The sequence below is a fragment of the Dendrobates tinctorius genome, unplaced genomic scaffold (assembly GCF_039654945.1).
Source record: "Dendrobates tinctorius isolate UK_male_01 unplaced genomic scaffold, ASM3965494v1 ptg000205l, whole genome shotgun sequence".
Taxonomy (NCBI): domain Eukaryota; kingdom Metazoa; phylum Chordata; class Amphibia; order Anura; family Dendrobatidae; genus Dendrobates; species Dendrobates tinctorius.
In genome coordinates, this window is record NW_027361872.1 from 12,583,703 (window position 1) to 12,610,807 (window position 27,105).

General features: G+C 42.8%; 1 protein-coding gene across 2 annotated transcripts in view; it reads left to right on the plus strand.

Annotated features, from left to right (window-relative positions):
- LOC141057929 (uncharacterized) overlaps nt 1-26,605 on the plus strand; it is a 32,887-nt gene extending 6,282 nt beyond the window's left edge. For both annotated transcript variants that reach the window (XM_073554040.1, XM_073554041.1), the window contains exons 3-10: nt 7,606-7,639; nt 11,167-13,491; nt 13,864-13,929; nt 16,049-16,140; nt 16,228-16,292; nt 18,565-18,716; nt 22,007-22,159; nt 26,217-26,605. In XM_073554040.1, coding sequence (XP_073410141.1) covers nt 7,606-7,639; nt 11,167-13,491; nt 13,864-13,929; nt 16,049-16,140; nt 16,228-16,292; nt 18,565-18,716; nt 22,007-22,159; nt 26,217-26,536 — 3,207 coding nt within the window. In that variant the 3' untranslated portion in view covers nt 26,537-26,605. The remainder of the gene's footprint in view (nt 1-7,605; nt 7,640-11,166; nt 13,492-13,863; nt 13,930-16,048; nt 16,141-16,227; nt 16,293-18,564; nt 18,717-22,006; nt 22,160-26,216) is intronic.
- Nucleotides 26,606-27,105: the final 500 nt, after the last annotated feature.

The following is a 27,105-nucleotide window of genomic DNA, read 5'->3' on the forward strand; positions in this document are numbered from 1 at the left end:
TGATACAGTCATGTGCAGATTACATACATTTTTCATGCTTTTCCGCTGCAGGTCAATTTCTCTTACAGGTTGGCTTTTATGTGCAGATCTTCCCTATAAAATTGCATAAGAGGCAGAAAATCAGCAGGTATAAAATGCACATGCTTTTTTAGCACAATTTAACTGTGGAAACACACTAAAAATACATGTAACCCACATATGACTATCAGTTTTATAAGTTTTGTTAAGGCCTCTTTCACATGTCCGTGTCTCCGGGACATGTGGTGACCGTTTTCACACGTACCAGAGACACTGACACAGGTAGACACATTGAAATCTACATTGCTGTGCACATGTCCGTGTATCCATGTCACCCACATGTAGACATGTCTGGTTTTTACCAGCATCATGGGCGGCAAACCGAACCGCACACTCACGTGGATGAGTCACTGAAATGTCATTTGTGTGATACGTCTCAGCGCCTGAGGAGCAGCGTTACAGTAGGCGCTGTTACCCGGCACTGAAGAAGCTCTAATCATTCTCCCCTGCTCTGCCAATGATCGGCATGAGCAGGGGAGAATGATGAGAGTTGTATTCAATTGAGAACAATGACAGCAGGCGGCGGCTGATGGGACTATTTCTCCCATCAGCCTACACCGGCTGCTAATAATAACTAACAGCAGGAGTGGCTGACGGGAGTATTCCTCAGCCACCGTCTGTGCTATAAATAAATGAAAAATTCGGCATGGGTTCCCCTGTATTTTCTATAACCAGCCAGGCAAAACTCACAGCTGGGGGCTGCAACCCTCAGCTGTCAGCTTCAGCAAGGTTGGTTATCAAGAATAGAGGGGTCCTCATGCTGTTTTTTTAAATAATTTAAATAATTTAAAGAAATGGCGGGGGTGCCCCCCATTTTCGATAACCAGCCTTGCTAAAGCTGACAGCTGGGGGCTGGTATTCGCAGGCCGGTAAGCGGCCAGTGATGTTGACCCACCCTGGCCAAAAAAAAGAAGCCCGCAGCTGCACAGAAAAAGCACATTTACTAGATGTGCCAATTCAGGCGCTTTGCCCAGCACTTGCCCAGTAGCGATGGCAAGTGGGGTTCATATCTGTTGTTTTGATGTCACCTCTGTATTGTCAGGTGACTTCAAGCGCACATCTTGGTAATGGAGAGGTGTCTCTAAGACACCTATCCATTACTAATCCTACAGTGACATGGTAAATAAACACACAGCCAGAATAAAGTTTTCCATTTTTATGTAACTTTTTTTTTTTTTTTTGGAGGAGCTTTTATTTATCTGAAGAGACTTGGATATTTTTGTTTTTTGTTTTACCCAATAATTTTTGAGGCCAGCCTTTTGATTCAAGAGTGTCTAGTTTGGAGAGGTTACCATCAGAATCTGCTTCATAGATGTCACATGCCCTTGTGTTTTGTTTGTTTTTTTTTTTTTGCACTAGGCAAAACTTCTTTAAAGAAGAAAACAAAAAAATATGAAAAGGAATGTGGATTTCCCGTCAAAATTAATAGAAAGACAATTCCAAGAGTTTTTGCAGTGTTTTTTTTTTCTTTTAAATATATTGAAGAGGTCAGTTCCAAAAAAAAACTGTGAAAATATCTTAAAGGTACGTGCATATGGTGTCTTTTGCAGATGAGAAAGTGCCACAAAAGTGCCCTATAAAATGAACATACATTGGTGTGAAAGATTGTTTGCCCCTTTCTGATTTCCGGTTCTTTTGCATGTTTGTCACTCTTAGGCTGGTTTCACATTAGCGCTTTTTAAGCGCATGCACGGCCGGGGGTAGCTCCGCCCCCGAGCCGGCTCTCTGCCCGGCGTGCCCGCCCCTTGCTTGTAGCGCCGCCTCCTAGCGCACAGCGGCGCCTGCGATCGGCGCACCCTATCTTTAGCATAGGGTGCGCAGATCGTGCGCAGGCCGTGCGCTAGTTGCGGTTTGACCTGCGCTGCGCACTTTTGACAGTGCGCCGTGCACGCCAAAATCCGAAAAGTTTGATTTTGGCGCGCACGGCGCACCGTCAAAAGTGCGCAGCGCGGGTCAAAGCGCAACTAGCGCACGGCCTGCGCACGATCTGCGCACCCTATGCTAAAGATAGGGTGCGCCGATCGCAGGCGGCGCTACAAGCAAGGGGCGGGCACGCCGGGCAGAGAGCCGGCTCGTGGGCGGAGCACCCCCGGCCGTGCGTGCGCTTAAAAAGCGCTAATGTGAAACCAGCCTTAAATGTTTCTGATCACCAAACAAATGTAAATATTAGACAAAGATAACACAATCACAAAATGCTGTTTTTAAATTAAGGTCTTTATTATTAAGGGCAAAAGAAATCCAAACATCCAGTGCCCTGTGTGCAAAAATGATTGCCCTCTAAACCTAATAACTGGTTGGGCCACCCTTAGCAGCAACAACTGCAATCAAGCGTTTGCAATAACTGGCAATGAGTCTTTTTTGTAACGCTCTGGAGGAATTTTGGCCCACTCATCAATGCAGAATTGTTGTAATTCAGCCACACTGGAGGGTTTATGAGCATTAACTGCCTTTTTAAGGTCATGCCAGAGCATAGCAATCAGATTAAGTTCACGACTTTGACTAGGCCACTCCATGGTCTTAAATTTTGTTTTTCTTAAGCCATTCAGAGGTGGACTTGCTGGTGTGTTTTGGATCATTGTTCTGCTGCATAATCCAAGTGCATTTCAGTTTGAAGTCACGAACAAATGGCCAGACATTCTGCAGGATTTTTTGATAGACAGACAAATTCATGGTTCCATTTACCACAGCAAGTCTTCCAGGTCCTGAAGCAGCAAAACAGCCCAAGACCTTCGCACTACCACCCCCACATATTACTGTTGGTATGATGTTCCTTTTCTGAAAAGCTGTGTTACTTCTACGCTAGATGTAATGAGACATACACGTTACAAAAAAGTTCAACTTTTGATTCGTCAGTCCACAGAGTATTCTTCTAAAAGTCTTGGGGATCATCAAGATGTTTTCTGGGAAAACTGAGACAAGCCTTTATGTTCTTATTGCTCAGCTGTGGTTTTTGTCTTGGAAGTCTGCTATGTAGGTCATTATTGCTCAGTCTCTTTCTTAGGGTATGTGCACACGCTGCGGATTGTCCTGCGGATTTATCTGCAGTTTTTCTGCGGTTTAGCCTGCGGTTTTCCCCTGCAGTTTGACACCTGCCATGGAGCAGGTGCCAAACCGCAGCGGAATCCACACAAAGAATTGACATGCTGCTGTTTTGAAACCGCAGCAAATCCGCGTGGAAAAATCCGCACCGTCTGCACAGCGGTTTTTATTTTCCATTGATTTTAATGGTACTGTACACTGCAGCAGAATCCGCAGCGTGTGCACACACCCTCATAGTAGAGTCATGAAAGCTGACTTTAACTGAGGCAAATGAGGTCTGCAGCTCTTTGAATGTTGTTGTGGGGTTTTTTTACCTCTTGGATGAGTGATCGCTGAGTTCTTGGGGTAATTTTGGTCGACTGGCCCCTCCTGGGAAGGTTCACTACTGTTCCAAGTTTTCACCACTTATGGAAAATGGCTTACTGTGGTTCGCTGGAGTCCCAAAACTTTAGAAATGGCTTTATTGCCTTTTCCAGACTGGTAGATCTCAATTACTTTGTTTCTCATTTGTTCCAGAATTTCTTTGGATCGCGGCATGATGTCTAGCTTTTGAGGATTTTTTAGTCTACTTCACTTTGTCGGGCAGGTCCTATTTAAGTGATTTTTTATTTTTTTTTATTGGGAACAGATGTGGTAGTAATCAGGCCTGGATGTGCCTAGGGAATTTAAACTAAGCCTCCCAAAGATGTGATAAACCAAAGTTAATTCATGTTTTACTATGGGGGGTATTGAGGTGCAATCACTTTTTCACACAAGGCCTTGTAGGTTTGGATTTCTTTCTTAATAATGAAGACCTCCATTTAAAAACTGCATTTTGTGTTTACTTGTGTTTATCTTTGTCTAATATTACTTTTATTTGGTGACCTAAAACATTTAAGTGAGACAAATATGCAAAAGAAGAGGAAATCAGGAAGGGGACAAAGACTTTTTCACACAACTGTAGTTCAAGGTAATGTCAAAACAGCAGTGCTGAGCACATGGTCTGTCTTATGTCACATCTTTTAACCACTTCAGGGTTAGGAAACCCTGATGCGGTTAAAAGAAGTGACATGCTGTTAGGAGTCGGATTCCTGCGTTTACTCAGCAGGGATCCAGATCCTCACATTCTGCACTCTCCTCCTATTTTTCCACTGCAGAGGAGATTGCAGAGGAGATTGCCTTGCAGCAAATCTCTCCTGAGGCTAAGTCCTTCTGTCCTCTTACTGGGCATGCTCATGGGACGATCTCTCATTGGAGATCGGAAGTCATGTGCTCAGGTCCCGCTCCAGTTCTCATTGGTCCATCTCAGATCTGGAAGCATGCAGAAGGTCCCGGCTGCTATAAAAGGCGCGCATGGCTGTTCAGCCATGCGCTAGTATAGTCATACTTGCTGCTGTGTGTATGAAGACGGATGCATGATTCTGGTGACTGACTCATTTGAAACCCCTTCCCTTTGATATTACTTATGTGAATAGGGACTGAGTTAGTTTCAGCGCCAGCGCTCCTCTGCTTCAACTTGCACAGCTGCTAGCATCTGACATTGCGCTTGCGCCTTGCCTTTGTCGTTTGACGGCAGTGTCCACACCGCGCTGCAGTGGCAACCTCTTTTACATTAGCAGTTGCAACGCCGCGCACACGGTAGGTCTAGACAGACGTAGTGCCACTGTCTTGGCCTACTCCTGTGACCGTATACCTTGTGTGCGTTTTTTACTGAGAACTGAGCCTGATGTAGTCACAGTAATTTGTGTTTGTACTTTTGGCATCTCCGTGAGTTTAACTGAGATTGCTCTGCGCACCTGGGTGTAGTTTAACCCTGTGTGCAATTCCGCCATATTGCTCCTGCCACCACTTAGCAGCGGTTATTTCACCTACTGCACGGTGGACCCTGAGCGGCGAACACACTTTATTTATATTTTTATTTAGTGTGTTCCGCCGTTCCTAACATTATACTAGTGCCAGGGTCTGGCTAGTGATGGCAGAACAGCAGCAACTCTTACAGTGTATTCGGCAGCTTGAGGGCCGGCTGGCCACTCTTGAGAGGGCTCTCTCAGCTGCACAATCCACCGAAGCTGCTGTAAAGGCAATCACAGACGCGGTTTCCCATATGTCCACGTCCTCCCCCGCGCCGACAGTTACCCGCCTCCCGTTGCCCGATACATTTTCTGGCGATGGCGCCTCCTGTAGGGGTTTCATCAGCCAGTGCGCCATTCAGCTGGAGTTACTGGCTGCGCGATTCCCTACGGAACGGGCCAAGGTGGGGTTTATTGTTTCCCTGCTGTCGGACAAAGCGTTGGAGTGGGCTACGCCACTATGGGAGCGTGGTGACCCAGAGGTCTGGACCGCTTCTCACTTTCTAACAGCTATTAAGCAGGTCTTCCTCGGTCCACGGGTCACGCACGACACCTCTCTTCAGCTTCTTGCTTTGACTCAGGGTTCTCTCTCGGTTAGTCAGTATGCCGTCCGTTTTCGGACACTGGCTTCTGAGTTGGAGTGGTCCGATAAAGCCCTCATCCCTGTGTTTTGGAGAGGTTTGGCGGAGCACGTAAAAGATGCTCTCTCCACTAGAGAGGTTCCTGCCAGTTTGGAAGAGCTGATTGCCATTTCCACCCGCATTAACCTCCGTTTTTCGGAGCACGGTATGGAGCATGCTCAATCCAAACGGAAGGTTACTCCGGCTCCCAATTTTTTTGAGCCTCTGGAACTACCTGAGCCAGAGGTTCCACCTCCAGAGCCCATGGAGGTGTCTCGCGTCATTCTTCAGGCGTGTCCGGCACAAGACTCCAGTCGCGACCTTATTTGTCAACACGCGGGGTCTCAGAACAACACTGCCCCGCAACGGCCAGATTCTGTACCGCCGGTTAAGACACTTGTTCCTCCCCACCTCCGGCCAAAGGTTCTTGCCTGGGCACACACGTCCAGGAGGGGTGGTCACTGCAGCTATATGCAGACCACAAAACTCCTGGCAGGGTCTTACTGGTGGCCGCACAGGGCTCGGTTTGTTAAAAAATATATTCGGGTCTGCGCCTTTTGTGCTCGGAATAGCGTCATTAAGCGAAGAGCGGAGACGCCCGCTGACACACGGTGGCGTTCCACTTTAACTTCTGCTCCCGCTGTCTCCCACGGGTCCCTTCTCAGACCTGGCGATCTTGTCACCCCTAAGGCCTTCCACGTGTCCCGGGTCTCTGTCATCTACCGGGACATCAGACTTGCCTGTGGACGAGTCTGAGGCCTATACCTCTTACGGGCACAAGTTGGTGGATCGTAAGGCTCAGGGTAGGGGGGGGCCCTAGGAGGGGGTTAATGTTAGGAGTCGGATTCCTGCGTTTACTCAGCAGGGATCCAGATCCTCACATTCTGCGCACTCCTCCTATTTTTCCACTGCAGAGGAGATTGCAGAGGAGATTGCCTTGCAGCAAATCTCTCCTGAGGCCAAGTCCTTCTGTCCTCTTACTGGGCATGCTCATGGGACGATCTCCCATTGGAGATCGGGAGTCATGTGCTCAGGTCCCGCTCCAGTTGTCATTGGTCCATCTCAGAGATCTGGAAGCGTGCAGAAGGTCCCGGCTGCTATAAAAGGCGCGCATGGCTGTTCTGCCATGCGCTAGTATAGTCATACTTGCTGCTGTGTGTATGAGGACGGATGCATGATTCTGGTGACTGACTCATTTGAAACCCCTTCCCTTTGATATTACGCATGTGAATAGGGACTGAGTTAGTATCAGCGCCAGCGCTCCTCTGCTTCAACTTGCACAGCTGCTAGCATCTGACATTGCGCTTGCGCCTTGCCTTTGTTGTTTGACGGCAGTGTCCACACCGCGCTGCAGTGGCAGCCTCTTTTACATTAGCAGTTGCAACGCCGCGCACACGGTAGGTCTAGACGGACGTAGTGCCACCGTCTTGGCCTACTCCTGTGACCGTATACCGTGTGTGCGTTTTTTACTGAGAACTGAGCCTGTTGTAGTCACAGTAATTTGTGTTTGTACTTTTGGCATCTCCGTGAGTTTAACTGAGATTGCTCTGCGCACCTGGGTGGAGTTTAACCCTGTGTGCAATTTCGCCATTTTGCTCCTGCCACCACTTAGCAGCGGTTATTTCACCTACTGCACGGTGGACCCCGAGCGGCGAACGCACTTTATTTATATTTTTATTTAGTGTGTTCCGCCGTTCCTAACACATGCTCATTCTTCAGCGGCTTCTGTTAGAAAGCCACCCACCCTCTATATTTAACAGAGTAGTGTGAAAGCTCATAGAGGAAGAGCCGATGTTACAACAATGACAAAACTCCTTCTGGAAAATGACCAACATCTTCACCTTGGAAAACTCAGAGGTTTCACCAGCGTCTAGATGAAGCCTACGGTCAGGTTTGTTTTTATTTTTCAATTTTTGAAGCTGCGGTTAGAAATAAAAAAAATCTCAGGGGTCAATTAATCAAAACTGGTGTTTGTAATGCCTGTAATGGTCATAGGGATCACCCACTGATATGTATTTATACTCACTTTTTCCTTGCAGGAGAGTCACTCTGTAGAAACTGATTTACAAATAGGTAAGTGTTTTTTATTCTCTCAATTTATATGAATTAGCTGATCTTACAGCAGTAAAACGCCAGAAAGGAAAAGTGATCAATTTAAACATACTTCAAAATTATAAATGTAGCTTTACAGAGAAGCAAAAATTCACAGAGAACCAAGGTTCTGAAAAACCTTGATGCATAACTCGGAGGCATCAAATGAAAAGATCTCACAAAAAGTGACTCCGGGGTATAGAAATAGTTATATTTAAAATCCCATTTTTACTCCTATGATTATAAGGGTATGTGCACACGGTGCGGATTCTGCTGCGGATCTGCAGCGTTTCTGCAGCTGCGGGTCCGCAGCAGATTTAGGTGCGTTGTACAGTACCATTGTTTTCAATGGTAAACTGGAAAATGCTGTGCACATGCTGCGGATTTTTCCACGCGGTTTTGCAGCAGTTTACAATCTGCAGCATGTCAATTCTTTTGTGCAGAAACGCTGCGGTTTCACACCTCATCCATTATGAGGTGTGAAACCGCAGGGCAAAACCGCAGGTAAATCCGCAGATAAACCGCAGGACTAAAGTCCTGCGGATTTATGTGCGGATTTTACTACAAAATCCGCACCACCAAAAAAACTCCGTGTGCACATAGCCTAATAGTGACCAGATTCGCCATAAATCACAAATCAATATCCGGCACAATCAGTGCACCATATATGTGTAAGGTAGAAGACTCTTTATATCATTGCTATCTGGATATGACAAAACATATAAAACTTAAATGCCAAATGACTTCAGCTACTTAAATACACACAGTAGAAACCTGACTAATGTACCTTTGTGGTTAATAGTACCTTAGATGCAGACTACACCCATAAGAGACCTTTTTCTTATTATCTACTCCCTTCAAAATACATACCGTTCCATTAACGTGAACCTGTCAGCAGGATTGTGTACAGTAACCTACAGACAGTGTCAGGTCGGCGCCGTTATACTGATTACAATGATATATTGGCTGATGAAATCCGTCTTGTGCTTGTTGTTTAATCTTTATTTTCAGTTTTTAGTTAGATATGCTCATGCTCACAAGCTCCGGGGCGGTCTGTGGGGGTCTTCATGTGGTGATCTGCTTAGGTATTCATAATGCAGACTGCTGATAGGGCACTGATCCCTCACAGACCTGCCCCCTAGTTTGCATAATGAATATATGTACATACTGCAAAATAAAACCTTCTGCAGACAGGTGCCAGCCGTGTCTGACCATGTAGAGCTGCTCCAGTTCATGGTCGGCACATACCACAGTGACTGGGGGAAGCATAAGTCATTTATTGTATGTGAGTATACAGATGACACAGCTGTTTGTGCAAGGGATTACATTGTTTCTGTCACTTCATCAGTCCTGTGCGCTCACTATAAATCAAGTCAGTGAAATAGTAGCTCCAGTAGCCGCTGAGCATATGTCACTGGCTTCAATTGTGATGAAATCAGATGGCTGGAAATGCTGCAGAAACACTCACTCCTGTGATAAAACAAGCAGGAAAATGTGGAACAACAAGTAGATAAGATTCAGCGTGAAGTGTGGTGTCCCAGATAGATAAAACTTAACATTTAATAGTAATGATTAAAAATCTCAAGATAATGTACTGGCACTAAAGCCCCCATTACACACTGCGATATCGCTAGCAATATCGCTGTAAAGTCACCGACTTTGTGACGTTGCAGCGATATTGCTAGCGATATCGCTGCATGTGATACCTCTGACCGGCTCCCCTGCTGCTTATCGCTGATCGTGCGAGAAGCTCCTGGACCATTCCTCGTCGGCCACTTCCTGCGGCGCTGACGAGTGACGCGTGGAGCCGGGTGGGAGGATGCAGGATCGCCGCATCTGACAGGTAAGTAGTGACCCCCGACCCCAGTGATGTCGCTGGTGAGATCTGCCTGTGTGGCAGCTCACTAGCGACCACTTAGCGATGCACCAGCGATCCTGACCGCATCATATCGCTGGTCGGGATCGCTGGTGCATTGCTAGGTGTAACGGTACCCTAATGCATGGATAGGTACAGGAAACGTACCTACGCATTTCGACAGAGAGCCTTACTCATGGTTCAGATTCTCACTGAGAAATCCTCTATTTATATGCATCAGAATGTGGTTTAGGGTATTTTCATCTGAGGGAGCCAATCAAGAATCAATATATGCCACTAGCGTACTAGTTAAAAACAAAGATTAGAAGCTGTACCTAAAATAAGAGATAATACATGAAAAAAGGGAATTGACAATTTCCAAAACAGTTTATTTTTTTACTTTCATTTTTTTTAAAGTAAAAAAGATCTATATTTAAATAGATGTGGAGTATCAGTTTTGCAAGATAAGATCTAGTCTTGTGTTGAAACCATATGGTATATAGGCGTCCAAAGTGAATATCCATTTTAATTCCCTATTGAGTAATTTATGTTTGTGATCTCTCCCTCTTATTGGTCTATAAACTTTTTCTATGACCATAAAAGTTGAATCCTGTTAAATTGCCCTTATGAATTAGGCAGGGAAATATGTTACCCCAGAACAAATCTCTGAGCCCTTGCTGTATCGTCTGTGTCCTTGCTTAATGTACTTGACTTGTGCTTCTCCTTCCCTGGCCAGTAGATGTGATATGGGCAGACCATGAACTGGAGCAGCTCTGCGTGGTCAGACACAGCAAATAGCAGTAACAAGCAGAGGCTAATTTATAAGATTATCTCGGCACAGGAACTTTTTTTTTTTTTATAACGCATCCAATTGTAGAATACTTATTATTATTTCTATATCAGTTGATTAAAATGTACTTTGTTCACGGCATATCTCCTTTGAAAAAAAAAATTTAAATGGGTTTTCAAAACCAGGCAAACCGTTACCTGTCAGTTCAGGTGACTTTTCAAAGTAAGTGTTTGTGTGTTTACTGTATCTGGCCATTATGTTACTTGTATCCAGCACAAACTGAACCAGAAGCATGGAGGATGTTATACAGCAATACTGAGCAGTATAATTGTGAATCCAGCTCTAGATTAGAGAATCACTTTCCAGAAAGCAGCAACATACATCTGCTAGTCTCTGTCTCTTCCTCCCTGCTCTCTTCTCAATAGAATTAAAAGCACAGCTATAAACTGATCTCTCAGTGAGCTGGCAGTCTGTTTTGACCAAGATAAATTTCAGCTATTTTTCAAAGTAATTGAAGAGCCCAGGAGGCAGAGTGGTTCATAAGTGGAGAGAGCAACTGATTTTTCTAGTATGGTATATTGTGAGGTTTGTCATATTTCCCTATACTATTGATTTATTCAAGGTTAATTGAAATGCCAGTGACCATATAGTAAGTAAATAAACATCACAAAATTATAGGGATACAAATATCCTATAATTAAGCCCTACGGTTGAGAATGTTAAAAATCTAACATTGCCAATCTTTGTTTCCCTCAAAGACATACAGTGAAAGTCCATCAACTCTAGATTGTCACCGGTATTACAATGTGTGGGGTTAATAAGACAATACATTTTTATGATTTTTGATTTTTTGTCTGCTTCCAGACTTCAATCCATCTGCAGTGTGGGCTTTTGTGCCGGCAAGAAGCTGCCATTTACAGCTTAGTGGACCCCATGGGACATTCTCACCACCTATATTCTATGGGAATATACATGTAAATCTGTGGTGTAATTGGACTATTCTGGCTGCTCCAGAAAGACACATTGTCATCTATATCACTGGCTTCCAAACAGATAAATCCTGCAGTGAAAACCATGATGAAATAATATTTGAAGGCATATCATCAACTGTGGAGAACACCATTGTGTATGCCTGCTGGAATAAGCATACTCATGTGTTTGCCACCAAAGCCTTAGCGGTCAGTGTTGTGTTACTTTGGCGCAGTTTTGCAAACACTGGTTCTAATAGATATTTCTATGGGAGATACTATGTATTTAATGATCCTGTCCTTGGACCAAATATTGACTCTGGAAATTGCTCATTAGTTAGTTATCAAAATGCGTCAACAAGCGCAGTTATTCAACCCCCAATTACCAATAAGACGTCAACCACCAAATCCCATCTGGATTCTGTGTTTCCAGAATCTTCATCCAGTGAAATGTCTACAAGCATACCTTATTCTCCTGAAGCACCTTATTCTCCTGAAGCTTCTTATCCTCAAGAGCCACCTGCTGTAATGGAAACTTACATATCCACCCCTACCATGGACCATCTACTGACTACAACCACTCATGGAGATTACATGTTGCATGTTACGAGGTCTTTATCACAGAGCACACAATCACACACCGCAATGTATTCTTCTGAGTCTCCAGTGATGATGCAGTCCTTGGAGCTTGGTGTATTGGAAGATCACACTGTCATGCCAACAGTAGGAGACCTAGAACCAAGTCATATCGGAAAATGGGAAACCATATCTCAATCAACTTGGACAACTGCTGGTTCTGATTTTTGTTCTGAGACACCAAGTCTAATATCAGCACAAAACACGGAGTTCCTTGAGGCAGCACATTTGGATGTAATCAGTTGGATGATGGAAACAAAAACGTTCAGTGAGGACCAATCTGCTATAGTTCAGACCCAAAGTTTGATCACACCTTGGGAATCTAGTTTTGGTCAAGTTGATGCTACCGATCCTATAAATCCTTTGTTTATACAAATACTAAATACAGATTTCCCTGAGCCTTCACTTTTAAGTGATACATCCTATTCCAGGGAAATACATACCACTAATTTCACTGAAACCTCACAATTAGGTATTGATCAAACCACTGACCAGGTCAATATATCATATTTCAGCAATGTCCAAGCTGTAGAGCTTCCTAAGAGCCTAAATGTCAGTGCATTAAACTCTGTTGTGTTCCCAGAGACCATATCATTTCGTTTTTCCAGATATATTGAGCCTACGTTGTCAAAAGTCAGTACTGTCCAGGATGTTTATTCTACAAAAAATAATCCTCTAAATGTACCTGACAATACATTACTTTCAGAAGTCCACAAATTGACTCTCACCAATAATGGAGACCTTACAGATACATATAATTTTAGTATACTTCCTATTATCGGACTATCTGGCTTTTCAACTGTTGATGGTGCACACGAACAAATATTAGTCAATAAATTGCAATTGACTACTAATGTAGATTCTCATCCAGAAGAACCAGCTTCTGAGTATCCATGGAAGGTAGCCTCTCTTGGTCCTACTCCATACCCAGCCTCTTTGAATATCTCACATCTTCAATCGACCACTTTCACAGAGACCCATATATCAATATTACATGGCCACACTGATCTTTCATCGCCACAAAGCCCTGAGGTAAAGGTCGATGAACAACTAACGATTGAAAGTACTATGGCTTCTCATCCAAGCCCTGAAACTCCAACTGAATTGACATATCACAAGAACATGCTTGAATTTACAGAAATCACAGATAAGATGGAAACTATAGATGAATATACCTCAGTGAGAGGCTTAGAAAGTCAGAGTTCACCAACAATTGACCATAAGTATACTCAATCTCTTGTAGAACCTGTCGAAGAACCGGAATGGTGGACAGTAGCAGAGAATCTGTGGCTTTTAGATTCCATCTCAACAACGTCCACACATCCCTTAAGTACACCACCGTCATATTTGTACTTTTCTAGAGAGTTAAGAAATACTTTTTCAAATGCACCAGAAGATATAAAACCACAGGTTACCCCCTCCCCAACTTCTCCTCAACCTACACACAACTTGAAATCAAGCATGGATATAACCACTACAGAACTGATCAGTGAGGGTAATGAGAAGAGCACATACTCCTACCAAACAAATACAGATCTCGATTTTTACCCAAATGCTGCAGGTCAACCAAGGGGTGGCTTTTTAGGTAAGCACAAAATCAATTTTGGGAAGGGCAACTCTTCTAGTCTATTTGCTTTATTAAATAATTGTATTCCCCATAATCTAACAACTTCTGGAGCATCTTTTAATATTTATTTATGTTGTAACTTTGTTTCCCCATGGCAATGAGGTGGGTTCATACAGTCTGGTATTTTCAACAGTAGTCCCTATTGTCAATATATTCCCAGATTTCTAATGGAAGTAAGAGGAATGGCACAACACAGAGCTCTAATAATGTTATGTGATTGCGGATACAATTATTTACTAAAACGGCCAAGTCAGGATAGTGGACAGTTCTCTTCACCTTGTATCACCTTAAGGCAAAACACATAATGAAAAATGTGCTTTTCTCCATTAGATGAACAGGATGTAATTTACTACTTTGATAATGAATCTGATTTAGAAGTTATTCACAATCCAGGAGGTAAGTAAGAACTCGCTGACGATATCTGTGACTTGTAAATATTACCTACGGACTATTAGTTGCTACTGATGTACGGTTATAGTTGTGTTTTAATGTTGTCTTGTGCGAGAATATTTTTTCAAATTCATTCTAATTTGTTTTTGAATATTTCCTGTAGGCCAGCCTCAAATTAATGGGAATCACAAAATTAGCTATATTTTCAAGAAAAATTGTTAAATATATTTTTTAAATATTTGGTAACTTTTTTGTTATATTTTCCATATCATGATCTATGCACGTGTGTATACATACACCGCGTTCCAAATTATTATACAAATTGTCATAAAAATGTAATTTTTTTTGTTTTGTTTTTCACAAACTCATGGGTGGTTTTGTGTCTTGGGCTCTTTGGATCAGTGAAATCAATCTTGAACGCCTGTGATTATTAAGAAAGCCACAGGTTTCATGCAATATGGGAATAAAAAGGATCTCTCCTCTTCCAAATATTGCAATGCCTTGGACAAGGTATGAAAACATTAGATATCTTATAAAAATATTAGATATCTTATGAAAACAGTAGCATGGTTATAGTACTGTGAAGAAAAGTGTCTGATACAGAGTAGAGATGGGTTTGTGCAGATAAAGGCATAATGAAGGTTTCTGCCAGACAAATTCATCGGATTAAGAGAGCATCTGCTAAAATACCATTACAAAGCAGCAAGCAGGTATTTAGAGTTGCTGGTGCCTATGCAATCCCACGAACCCCAATGGGTAGGTTGCTCCTGAGGCTTGCAGTTGTGCACAACCCTACTATTCGGCTACCCCTAAACACTGCTCACAAGCTACAATAAATTTTAAAACAGTCTTGTTTACTAAAGATTGTTGAACAACTCTGGATGATCCACATGGATGGAGTAGTGGATGATTAGAGGATGGGGACTGTGTCCCAACAAGGCAGCAATGTCAACAAGGAAGGTAACGGAGACAACTTTTGGGCCAGAATTATGGGGACAGAGCTGGTAGGCTCCTTCAGATTTCCTGAAGGTGTGAAAATGACCTCAGTAAATAATATAGAGTTTCTGACTGACCACTTTGATACTACAAAAAAAACAAACCGTGCCATCGGTTGCAAAATAATCGTTATGCACCATCTCCTTCTGCCAAGAATACTTCAGAGTCACTGGCTGGAGTGGAACTCATGGCATGGTCACCATTCCCCTCAGTCCGCAACCCTACTAAGAACCTTTGGAGTATCCTCAAATGAAAGATTTATGAGGGTGGGAGGCCGTTCACATAAAAACAGCAGCTCTGGGAGGCTATACCGACATCCTGCAAAGAAATTCAAACAGAAACTATCCAAAACCTCGTAAGTTCAATAAATCCAAGAATTGTGAAGGTGAACCAAAAAAAAGGGTCCTGTCCTATGGTAACATGTAATTTGGCCTCTTAAGATGTTGTTAATTGAACAAGCTTTTGATTCCAGTAAATGTCACCTCTTAATGCTGCAAATTTAACAAATAACCATTTTCAGCTCTTTGCAACTTATAAAATGTTTGGAAACTCTGTTGTGCAAAATTTTGGATCAGTTCATTAAGACTTTTTTTTGTTATGATTGAGTTATTGGGAGGTTTGTCCAATAAAATGTGATACGTTTTTTTTTTTTTTAGATTCTAACATTTTTTTTTTAGGAAAGTCAGAGAAAATTAAATTAGCCTTTGCATAATTTGGATCGTGGTGTATTTACATAATAACTAATTTTATGTTTCCTGTAGCCCATCCTACCATTACCAAGCACAACCTTGTGAAAACTTTCTTAGTGATGGATTTGTACAGCCTATAGTATAATTAAGGCACTCTTTTCCTTAAGCACTGTGCATTGTTATTTGGCACACTTTGGTGGTTTCTACATTAACATGTCAGCAGAACTATCTTCTTTCCATTTTCTACAATTTGGAAGAAGGTGTCATTAAATTTTTCATAGAGACCTCCCCTGACTCGGCTCAGATGGTTAGTTAGGTTAAACCCTTTCTAAGACCCTTTCTTCTGTTACTACACTTATATACGCTCTAATTTTTATTAGGCGATTTCTCAATATTCCCCTTTTTTAATCAAGATTCAGTAACTACAACTTAAATTTCAGACTCTTTATATGTGATAACCACTGAAATTGAAGACAAGGATGTTGTTTGGAAGGGTTCTGAAAAAGATCTTGTCCAATCCATCAGCGAAAAGGTAAAATAAAAAGCATTAAAAAATGTCCTGACTGATGAAAGTGAGAAACGTATTGGATTTTTATTTTTTATTTTTTTAATTCTATAGATCACAGAAAGGATGATTTATTATCCAAGTGGAGCAAACTCTCTCATGCTAAAGGAAAAAAGATGGTAAATAACTATAAATATTACCAGAGCTGTCAAAAAATACACATAGACCCACAGACCTGCTGCCCAGATGTCAGACTAAAGGGGTTATTTATGCAGTTTTATGCAACTTATTAATATACTTACTTCAGCAAAGTTCTGCACTTGTTTTCTGTGTTTGCGTGTGACCAAAGTTGCACATGAAGGGGGCTGGCTGACTGCTCATTTCAATAACTAAGTCAGTCCCTATTTTTGTCCACACATTGGCCGTGACATATAGGGGAAGTTATTTTTAACCAAAGAAAGAGCGAGAAGGGGGCACAACAAACCCCAGTTAGGGTACAGAAGATGTTTGTCATAACAGTAGCGAAGCCTATGCACATAGTTTAAGTTGTGCTGACATCCTCTTTAGGCGATTATACATCTAGGATCATTAGAAAAGTCAAGTATATAGGAAAAAGTAGAGGACTCTTCGGCTTTTTTTAACTCGTGATTATAAAATCCAGAGGCTTAGATATGTTAGGATGATATATTACTGTTTATAAAGAAAAAACACCAAAAACTAAAATTCACGTGCATTATAGCAAACACATTTTAGATCCATATAGGGATCATCATCAGGCTTTCCAGATCTGGGGGTACAGTTGACTTTCTTGACCAAGTTGTCTGGCAGGGTTATTTCTACACTCTGTGACCCCCTTCTTTAATAATGATGGTGTAGACCAGGGATCCCCAACCTGTGGCTTGGGAGCCACACGTGGTTCTCTGACCAATGATGTGTGGCCCACGGCTGTCTGCCAGCTTGGTGTGTTAGTATGAGGAGCAGGTCTCCAGATAGTGATTTTTATGAGCAGCCCTGCATAGAACATCACGGTTGCCAATACACTGGCAGGGGAATGCCGGTTATAGGGTAATACTGCCAGTTAGTGGTTTACATGAAGCTACAGTAGATGTGATAGTGTGGTGAGTGTGCTTGATGCAAAAATACTGAATTGGGATGAGGTGGGAACCCTGGATATACGTATACTGCCTATATTGAAGGGTGGACAGGATTTAGGTGTGCTTTCTGTGGGAAAGCTTTGCCTGTCATTTTACCAATTATTGAGGTTTTGGCTGTCGCTACTGGGGAAGGGGGGACTGGATGTGGCTTGCAACCAGCTCTCAAAGCTGAATGAAGCTCTCAAGGTTCTAAATGTTAGGGACCACTGTAGACAATGGATGTGATTCATCAAAAGCTTTTACGTCAGTATTCTGGTGTAAAAAAAACTTTGAAAAGTCTCCAAATTTTGACACAACTTGAGGCTGCGCTAATTTTTTTTTACTCTTTCATACTGTGGTACATTAGCTCACTTGGTTGCTCACAGCAGTAGACACAAACGTTTCTCGTTTTCAATTTTCTACTGGTTTATAAAAAAGTTACGGCATAAACCAGTGCACAGATCAGCAATATCATGGCCTTTTGTGGCATAAAAGGAAAACCTGGTTAAAAAAACATAGCACAGCATGTGGCTGCGGGGATACGTTCACTCAGGAAAAACAGGGTTCAGCTCTCTTTACCATAAACGCAGCTCTGGAGCTCTTGTCTCCAGGCACACCAGGTGATTCAGAAGGCTGACTATTTACCTTCTAGACCCAACCCTGGGGTGGAGTTATGGTGAAAAACCTCTCTTCAGCTGATCACAAAAAAAATCCAGCCCTTAACATGGCTGATTAACCACTCTCGGCACTGTGTGCTAGAGCATTTTCTCAAGGTTCATATCACTGAAGCGAACATCAGTGATGCATATCTCCAGTACTTTACCAGTGACCTTGTCACAGTTCCCCCACCGTTTTCACCAAGCTCCAACAAACTGGTCGTGGAGGTGGTGACACCCGCTCGTTAAATTCATGACGAGCAGTGGTGTTTGCTACACCAGAAATCTTAGTGCAGTAGGATTTGTGGTGAGGCACAGGCAGAGGTCTACACTACAAGTCCGATGCTCCTGATTCCCGCACATCTCCTCATCAAAACTGGTGTGAACAACACTGGTCTTGATGAATCTGGCCCAGTGTACAGACACCAAGTAAATGAGTTACCATAGTAAATGAGTTACCATCAGGGACTGTAAAGTGCCACTGAAGCTCTGGAGACTAAACAAAAACATAATGGTCGTCGTGGGATGCTGGATTCAAGTAAATTTATGTGATTGACCTGTATAATCATCTTGTTGTCCTATACAGGATGATGAATAATATTGTTTTGGGGTGGGGGAAGTTTGATCTTTGCTATTTATCAATGTATTTATGTTTTTCTCAGGTCAAACGTCAACAAAGTAAAACTAATTTTTTGGTTACAATTGTTTCAAGGAGGAAAAGAAATGAGAAATTTTCTAAAAACTCAGCTAAAAGCTCTGGAAGGATATCCATTTGGGTCTTCCAATGCAACACTGATATCTTTCACAGTGGATGGTAAATCACATGATTTTATTTTCATTATTTGTATTATTTACCATCCCTGTCGTTTAGCACATAGGCTTCGTGAAGTAATACAGGCGTATATTGAAGGTTATGGGGCCCCACCTACCACAGGCCATGTACAACACTGGGGTCTGCTCAGATCCTATATGGCAGAAGGGCATGTGGGCAAACTTGGGCACCAGGGATCATGTTTTGTCCCTGTTGGCAACTCCATAGTACCTTTATTTTAAAGGGGTTATCCATTATTTGTATAGTGATTACCTAATCAGATATGTGAAGCAGCATACTGATTGACTATATGCAGCACTTGCAGTAGACGGCTTTAACTGTGCAAAACCGGAACAGCACAGCTCCATGTGCACTGGCCTTATTGGGAACTGTAGTTCAGCTCCTTTACTTCAGTATGATCTGAGCTGGAGCACCGGAGAACAGACACTACGAGCTGAGCTGATCTGATGTATTATACTTTTAACATTCTCCCACCGCCAGAGCTGAAAATAGCTGATCAGTAAGGGTGCTGGTTCCCAGGTGTTGGATCTTCACTGATGTGATATTGATGACCTAACCTAAGGATGGGCCATTAATATCAAAGTAGTGGTCAACCCCTTTAAAGCTACAAGTTTTCAGTAACTGTATGTGACTGCAGAATTGTGTAATTCTTACAGTGTGTACAATACACACTGTCAGGAATCTCTGCTGCTGGCAGAAGGCGGTCACGTGACCACATATGTAGAGTTGAGCGATACCGTCCGATACTTCAAAGTATCGGATCGGAATGGATCGGCCGATCTTAAAAAAAAAAGTATCGGTATCGCCGATTCCGATACCGGAAGTCCCATTCAAGTCTATGGGACTTCCGGTATCGGAATAAGAAAAATCCTGTTTTTCCCTTGTACAGCCTCTCTGGGGTCTGTACGGGCCTTTCGGGGGGCTGTGCCGGCCTGCAGGGGCTCTGTGCAGGCTCCGGTGGTCTGTGCAGGCTCCGGTGGTCTGTGCCGGCCTGCCAGGGGGGCTGTGCAGGCTCCGGGGGGCTGTGCCGGCCTGCCAGGGGGGCTGTGCAGGCTCCGGGGGGCTGTGCCGGCCTGCCAGGGGGGCTGTGCAGGCTCCGGTGGGCTGTGCCGGCCTGCCGGGGGGCTGTGCCGGCCTGCCGGGGGGCTGTGCAGGTTCCGGGGGGCTGTGCCGGCCTGCCGGGGGGCTGTGCAGGCTTCGGGGGTCTGTGCAGGCATCGTCCGATGGGACTACAAGTCCCATCGGGCGATGCCTGCTACCATGACAGTGATTGACACATTAGCCAATGATGGGACAGTAGTAGTCCCATCATCCGGCTAATGTGTTGAATGTAAAAAAAAAAAAAAAAAAAAATTACATGCTACATACATACAACATGCATACTACATACATGCTACATTCATACTACATACTACATACATGCTACATTCATACTACATATATACTACATGCAACATACATACTACATACATACTACATGCAACATACATACTACATATATACTACATGCATGCAACATGCATACTACATATATACTACATGCTACATACATACTACATATATGCTACATACATACTACATATATACTACATGCATGCTACATACATACTACATACATACTACATATATGCTACATACATACTACATGCTACATACATACTACATATATACTACATGTATTCCTCCGCCACTTAAAAAAAAAAAAAAAGTCCCTAGTCTCACTTTATGCCATTGCTGTGTGGGAAATTCCCACGCAGCAATGGCATAAAGTGAGACTAGGGACTTTTTTTTTTTTAAGTGGCGGAGGAATACAGTGCGGAAGGATACCTACCTTCCGTCATTGGATTCCTGCAGTCCGTAGAGAACGGCAGCAACAGCTGATGCTGCAGTTCTCTACCCAAGATCGTCGTGGGACACACTCGTAGACTGCTTCGGATCGTGGGTGAGTATTTTTGTGGTTTGTTATGTTAATATTTATTCCGTAAAAGACAATGGCTTCGGGGAACAATGTGACAAGTATTGGTAAGTATGTTACTCTATGTTATATGTACTGTATGTCTATGTATGTATTGTATGAATGTATTGTATGTAGTATGTATGTAGTATATATGTGGTATGTATGTAGCATGTAGTATGTATGTAGTATGTATGTAGCATGCATGTAGCATGCAGTATGTATGTAGCATGCATGTAGTATATATGTAGTATGTATGTAGCATGTAGTATGTATGTAGCATGCATGTAGTATATATGTAGTATGTATGTAGCATGTAGTATGTATGTAGCATGCATGTAGTATGTATGTAGTATGTATGTAGTATATATGTGTTATGTATGTAGTATATATGTGGTATGTATGTAGTATGTATGTAGTATGTATGTAGTATGTATGTAGTATGTAGTATGTATGTAGCATGCATGTAGTAATTTTTTTTTTTTTTTTTTAACATTTAACACATTAGCCGGATGATGGGACTACTACTGTCCCATCATTGGCTAATGTGTCAATCACTGTCATGGTAGCAGGCATCGCCAGATGGGACTTGTAGTCCCATCGGACGATGCTTGCACAGACCCCCGGACATCAGCACAGCCCCCCGGCAGGCCGGCACAGCCCCCCGGCAGGCCGGTACAGACCCCCACAGGGTGCACAGACCACCGGCAGGCCGGCACAGCCCCCCGGCAGGCCGGTACAGACCCCCACAGGGTGCACAGACCACCGGCAGGCCGGCACAGCCCCCCGGCAGGCCGGTACAGCCCCCCGGCAGGCCGGCACAGCCCCCCCGGCAGGCCGGCAGAGACCCCCGGAAGGCCCGAAATGACGGCGCATCATGATGCGCACACACCGCGCATCATGATGACGTCAGGCTGTCAATCAACTTTGAACTTCCGATTCCGATGCCGACTTCCGATATTGAAAAAATATCGGAAGTCGGTATCGGAATTCCGATACAGCAAGTATCGGCCGATACCCGATACTTGCGGTATCGGAATGCTCAACACTACACATATGTTATTTGCCTACTTCCAGCCACATTGTGACTAGACTTGCATTGAGCTAGACCGTGCCCATCTAGTTGGCATGTGATTGCGTGTATTCAAATCACGTGCTTGCAGTCATGTGCCTGCCTGTCGCTCCCAGTGCCAGCACCATAGAATCATCACGGTGCACAGTATACACATGGTGACTGCAGACTTTGTAACTTAAGACCAGACAACTCCTTTAATTTATTTAGTTGATTTTTCATGAGTTGTCTTTTACCCCTGCCTAGATTTGAATGAGTGCCAGCTTGGCATAGAAAACTGCCATAGTAATGCTCACTGTGTCAATACGATTGGCTCCTATTCTTGTGTTTGCATGGATGGATATGAGGACCATTCTCCTGATGCTTCTGGGACTTCATGTATTGCTGCCAAATCTGCAGGTAAGCTCAATAACCTCACAAATTTTGCCTTGTTCCATTACTTGGCTTTCACTCTGCAGAAAACTGAAATTCCTTGTGGTTCCATTGCCCCAGTTAGATAATCCCACTATGTATAGACATACAGGTTATCAAATCAAATGCGTTATGAATATCCCAAAAAAATCAGATTTAATATGAGTAAATTCAAGGAAATTGGCATTTAAAAAAAAATTATTCTCCTCTCCTTGGAGTCAAGGACCGCTCCCACCGCCATTGTTGCTCTCTTGTGTCTCATAACTTCTGTTTCGAGGCCTCCAGCACTGCTGTTTTTGACTAGGTGTCACAATGTCATGTGGGGCTCAGTGTTCATCACTGACGTTAATCCGGGTATCATATGAGCATGTGCTTACCCATAATTAACATTAATGACCTATTTGTAAACCACGTCATGGCTTTATACCTAATCAGGAACGGCAGTGCCAGGTGACTTGAAATGGAAGCAGATACAAGAGAGAAGACAAAGCGCCAGTGGCAGAAGTTTGAAGAGAGAGGAGCATTAAAAATACTTTATTTTTTAGGACACTGCTTAACATGTCTCGCTGATAGTGTGCTCAGTGGACTCTGCCTAAGTACTGTCTCTTAAAATCACCCGGCCACCACTACCTCCCCTCCCCCCCGTGCTCTTAATACATTTGCATCAAGAATTTGTTGAAATTTCATTGAATCCATACTTCCCATTACCCGTAAAATGTTCCCTGTGCCATTGGCTGCTACACCCCATGCTTAATGGTTGGCGAGACGTTCTTTTGCTGAAATTCTGTGCTCTTTTTTTCTCCACACATACCTTTGATCATTGTGGCCGAAGAGTTTTCTTTTAACCTCATTAGTCCAAAGGACTTGTTTACAAACTGCATCAGACTTATTTAGATGTTATTTTGCATACTTCTGATGCTGAATTTTATGGTGAGGACGTAAGTGAGGTTTTCTTCTGATGACTCTTCCAGGAAGCCCTTACTTGTGCAGGTGTCTCTGAACAGTAGCGCAGTGTACCACAACTTCAGAGTCTGCTAAATCTTCCTGAAGGTCTTTTGCAGTCAAGTGGGGGTTCTGATTTTGCCTCTCTAGCAATCCTACGAGCAGCTCTCACTCAAATTTTGCTTGGTCTTCTAGACCTTATCTTGATCTCCACAATTCCTGTTAACTGCCATTTCTTAATTACCGTTTGAACTGAGGAAAGGGCAACTTGAAAACGCTTTGCTATCTTCTTTATAGCCTTCTGCTTTGTGGGCCTCCACTATTTTCAGGGTGCTAGGCAGCGGATTAGAAGAACCCCTGGCTGCTGTTTTGTGGCACAAGGTTAGAGGAGGCTGGTATTTTGCAAAGCTGTGAAATTTGCATCACCTTGCCTTTCCTAACAATGAAAGTGAACAAGCCCATAACTCTAATAGGCTAATTAATTTTTACCAAGGTTTCAGACTTTATCTGAGGACACAAATCTCCAAGAATGCCCAGACTTTTGCATCAGCCAATTTTCCTTTTTGCAACTTTTAAAATGTAAAAAAAGAGAAAAAAAAATTCTGTATATATGTTTGCCTAAAATACAAAGGAAATGTGTCATCTTTAACTTTAGGTCTTTTAGGCTACTTTCACACATCAGTTTTTTGCCGTCAGGCAGGATCCGGCTATTTTTAGAAAAAACGGATCCGGCATAAATTTTGGAGAACTGTAGAAATGGATCCGTTTTTTTGCTGGATCCGTCTCTGTTCCTGGGGGCTGGCCAATTGGATCTGAGCATGCGCAGACTTAAAAAAAACTGATCCGGTGGCTGGATCCGTCTTTTTCTGGATCCGGCGCATTCCGGCGCCCATAGACTTTCATTGTAGCAAAAAGCTGGAAGCGCCGGATCCGGCGCTTCCGGCTTTTTCGCCGGAGACAAAAAACGTTACAGTAGCAGTTTTTTCCAGACGCCGGAATGAGACAAGTTGCCGGATCCGGCAAAAAACAGATGAAACGCAATGCCATCCGGCACGATCCGGCGCTAATGCAAGTCAATGGGGAAAAACTGGATCCGGCATTGCATTTTGCCGGATCCGGTTTTACAAAAAAAAGCCGGATCGCGCCTGAAGGCAAAAAACTGATGTGTGAAAGAGGCCTTAGAGATCGTTTCACCTTCAACTTGCTTAAGTGTTCCCAGTAACAGAAATTTTGACCAGGGGTGCCCAACTTTTACATGCCACTGTACAGTCAATGCACTCCACTGTTCTGTTACTGTCTCCATCGGTCATTGGTGCCTTGTTTTCTATTCTCAGAAAGTAGACACCATATTGGCATGAGGAGGGTTGTGCAATGCCTGGTACATGCCTCCCCTTTCTGCAGGATGGATGAGCACCCATGACTACAGTGCCGTGTCTGTCCCTTGGTAGGGAAGTTATGATTCAGATTTTCAATGGCATTCCTCGTGTCACTCTGGTGGCCATTTTTAGTTAAAAAAAACAACAAAAAAAACTGGGGCACGAATGACAGACAGAGGCAGTGACATCTGGTTTCATGAGGTATGGTGACTGACTAGACTTACAGCAGAAAATATATTGTCATGGTTGAAGGGTTGCTTGTAAAGGTTACCTTCTCCTGTCATGGATCCGCCGATTTCTGGTCCCATCTGTGTTCATCTACAATGGCCGTCAGTTTCTTAGATGACTTTGTGCATATTCTGCATTGGTAGTCTGAGGCTCACCTCTCAGCTTGTTCTCACTTTACTGTTTTCGAAGCGGTTTTCTAGGATTTTGATACTGAAACATCCCATGCAATAAATCTGTTTGTTTTTTTTAGTTTTAGTGTTAACATATTCCGCAGCTCTGAATCACCTTTATCCTTTGCACACAACTCAGGAAAAAAAAGTTCTGGAAGTGCCAGTAGTTTAGATTATAGAATGATAAAAAAGCCACAACCCAACTTTGAGAGAAGCAGCAGTGTGGAGCCGTTGGCTCATGTAATTACGGATCGAGCAGCAATAATCTTTTATTAGGCTGTCTGCTACTGGATCAGTTGTAACTGATGAATACAATCTGCCAAAAAAGTTGTGCAGACACAACTTTTTATTTGTTGGGCTAAATAACAGGATTTCAACAGGATCCATTTGGAAAACTTGAAGTCTATGGAATACGGATCCGTTGAATAGACATCCATTTTTCTTTCATTTGGAAAGGATCCACTGTTTGCTTACTGTAGGTGCAAAAATAAATATCTACACATACTACTGGACATGTGACCTTTCAACTATTCATCCATTTGATATTGATGCTGTAATAAAAAAAAGAGCTGATCCTTTTCAAATGAAAAATTCAATGGCTATTTAACAAATCCATTTTCTATAGACTTCCATGCAAAATGAATGTATCCAGTTGAAATCGGTGCCTTTTAGCTGGATAAAACAATTGACTGCACAACTTGTGCCAACAGATTGCTGCTGGATCCGTTTCAATGAATGATTAGTGGACATGTGAACATAGCCTTAGCCCCCCAAAAAAGTTACCTTATCGGCCGGCTAAAAAAAAAAAAATGATTGCTGCTGGAACTGTGTGTTATATTATTGAGATCAATGTGAACAGATCAGTTATAAAAGATATTCATTGTTCATATATAGTATTTGAAACTGATCTCGTTGCATTGTTTAACTGGATTTGCTTCAAACGGACGAATAATGTATGTCTGATTTTGGACAAAGTCCCGTTAACTGTAATAGAACACATCTGAAAAAAGCTATATCAAAATGATGTCTATAACCGGCGGCAGATCAGGTTATATCCAACAATTTCCTGTTAATACCCAATTCTAAGAGGAATTCCAGGAAGACCTGATGATGGTGGAACGTTAGGTGAACCCTGATAAATGCACTTTGTAACTTTTGCTTTATTTGAAGGCTTTTGTCGCCATCATTACTAGATGGGTCACTAAAGATCACCTTGTGGGACCCTGCTATGTCTTTATGATCACTTTCCTCATGTGATTCTCTTCTGTGTGTTTTGCCTTGTACAGAATTTCAGTTAACACTTTTGCTGTCTTCTTTCTCTATAAACAGAGATCAATTCTCTTTCAGAACACTTGGGGATTGTCATTGGAGCAATCGTGACTGTTGCTGTCACGTTGTTGTTTATCATCATCACTCTTTCTGTTGTCCAATATAAGAGACGAGCCAAAGTGAACTTCAGCTTGCAAGACCCAACAACGAGAGAGCCCGGAGCACATATAGGAGGTGATCATCATGGTGAACCTGGCCAACCACTTTCCAGCCCCTCCAGGAATTTATCTCCCACACGTGTCAGAGAGCACCATACTGCCAGGGACACGTCAAGCACACTTGAGCTTACTAAGATAACCGTCGAACAGACTGCATGCTAATGACTATTATGTATGATGGTCCCTACATCTGAATAAAGAATGGACATGTTGTCCTCTGCATTATATTAATGTCGTCTATGCTCTCCAAGCTTAATGTCTAAGCTCGTCTTTAAAACCAATAATTTGTATTGCTCCAATGCATGTGAACTAAAAAATCTGGCAACTTTGCAAGAAGTTGAATAATTATCCTATAGTTTTGTATCTACAACTCCTATAAAGGCCTATGTATAGCCATAGTTACAGACTTCAAACATATCTTATATTGTTTTATTCTATGGTCATACTACTTATTTCACAAATCGGAGCTCAATTAAAGAATTTAAGTTGGAAATCTTAAAGGGTAACCATTCTTCAAGTAACTTTTCAGAATAAGTTGTCATGTGAGTGTGTTTGTGTATAAGAAGTAACACCTTCTTAGCATTATGACTTCTATTCTGCATTTTCACTGGTTTCACCTCCTGCAGACTCTTAGCTCTTTATTTGCAATCCACTCTGATCGATGCCGGGAGGAGACTTGCAGTTATGATCTCTCCCATACCCACTACCCAGCACACAGAGAGGGATTCCTG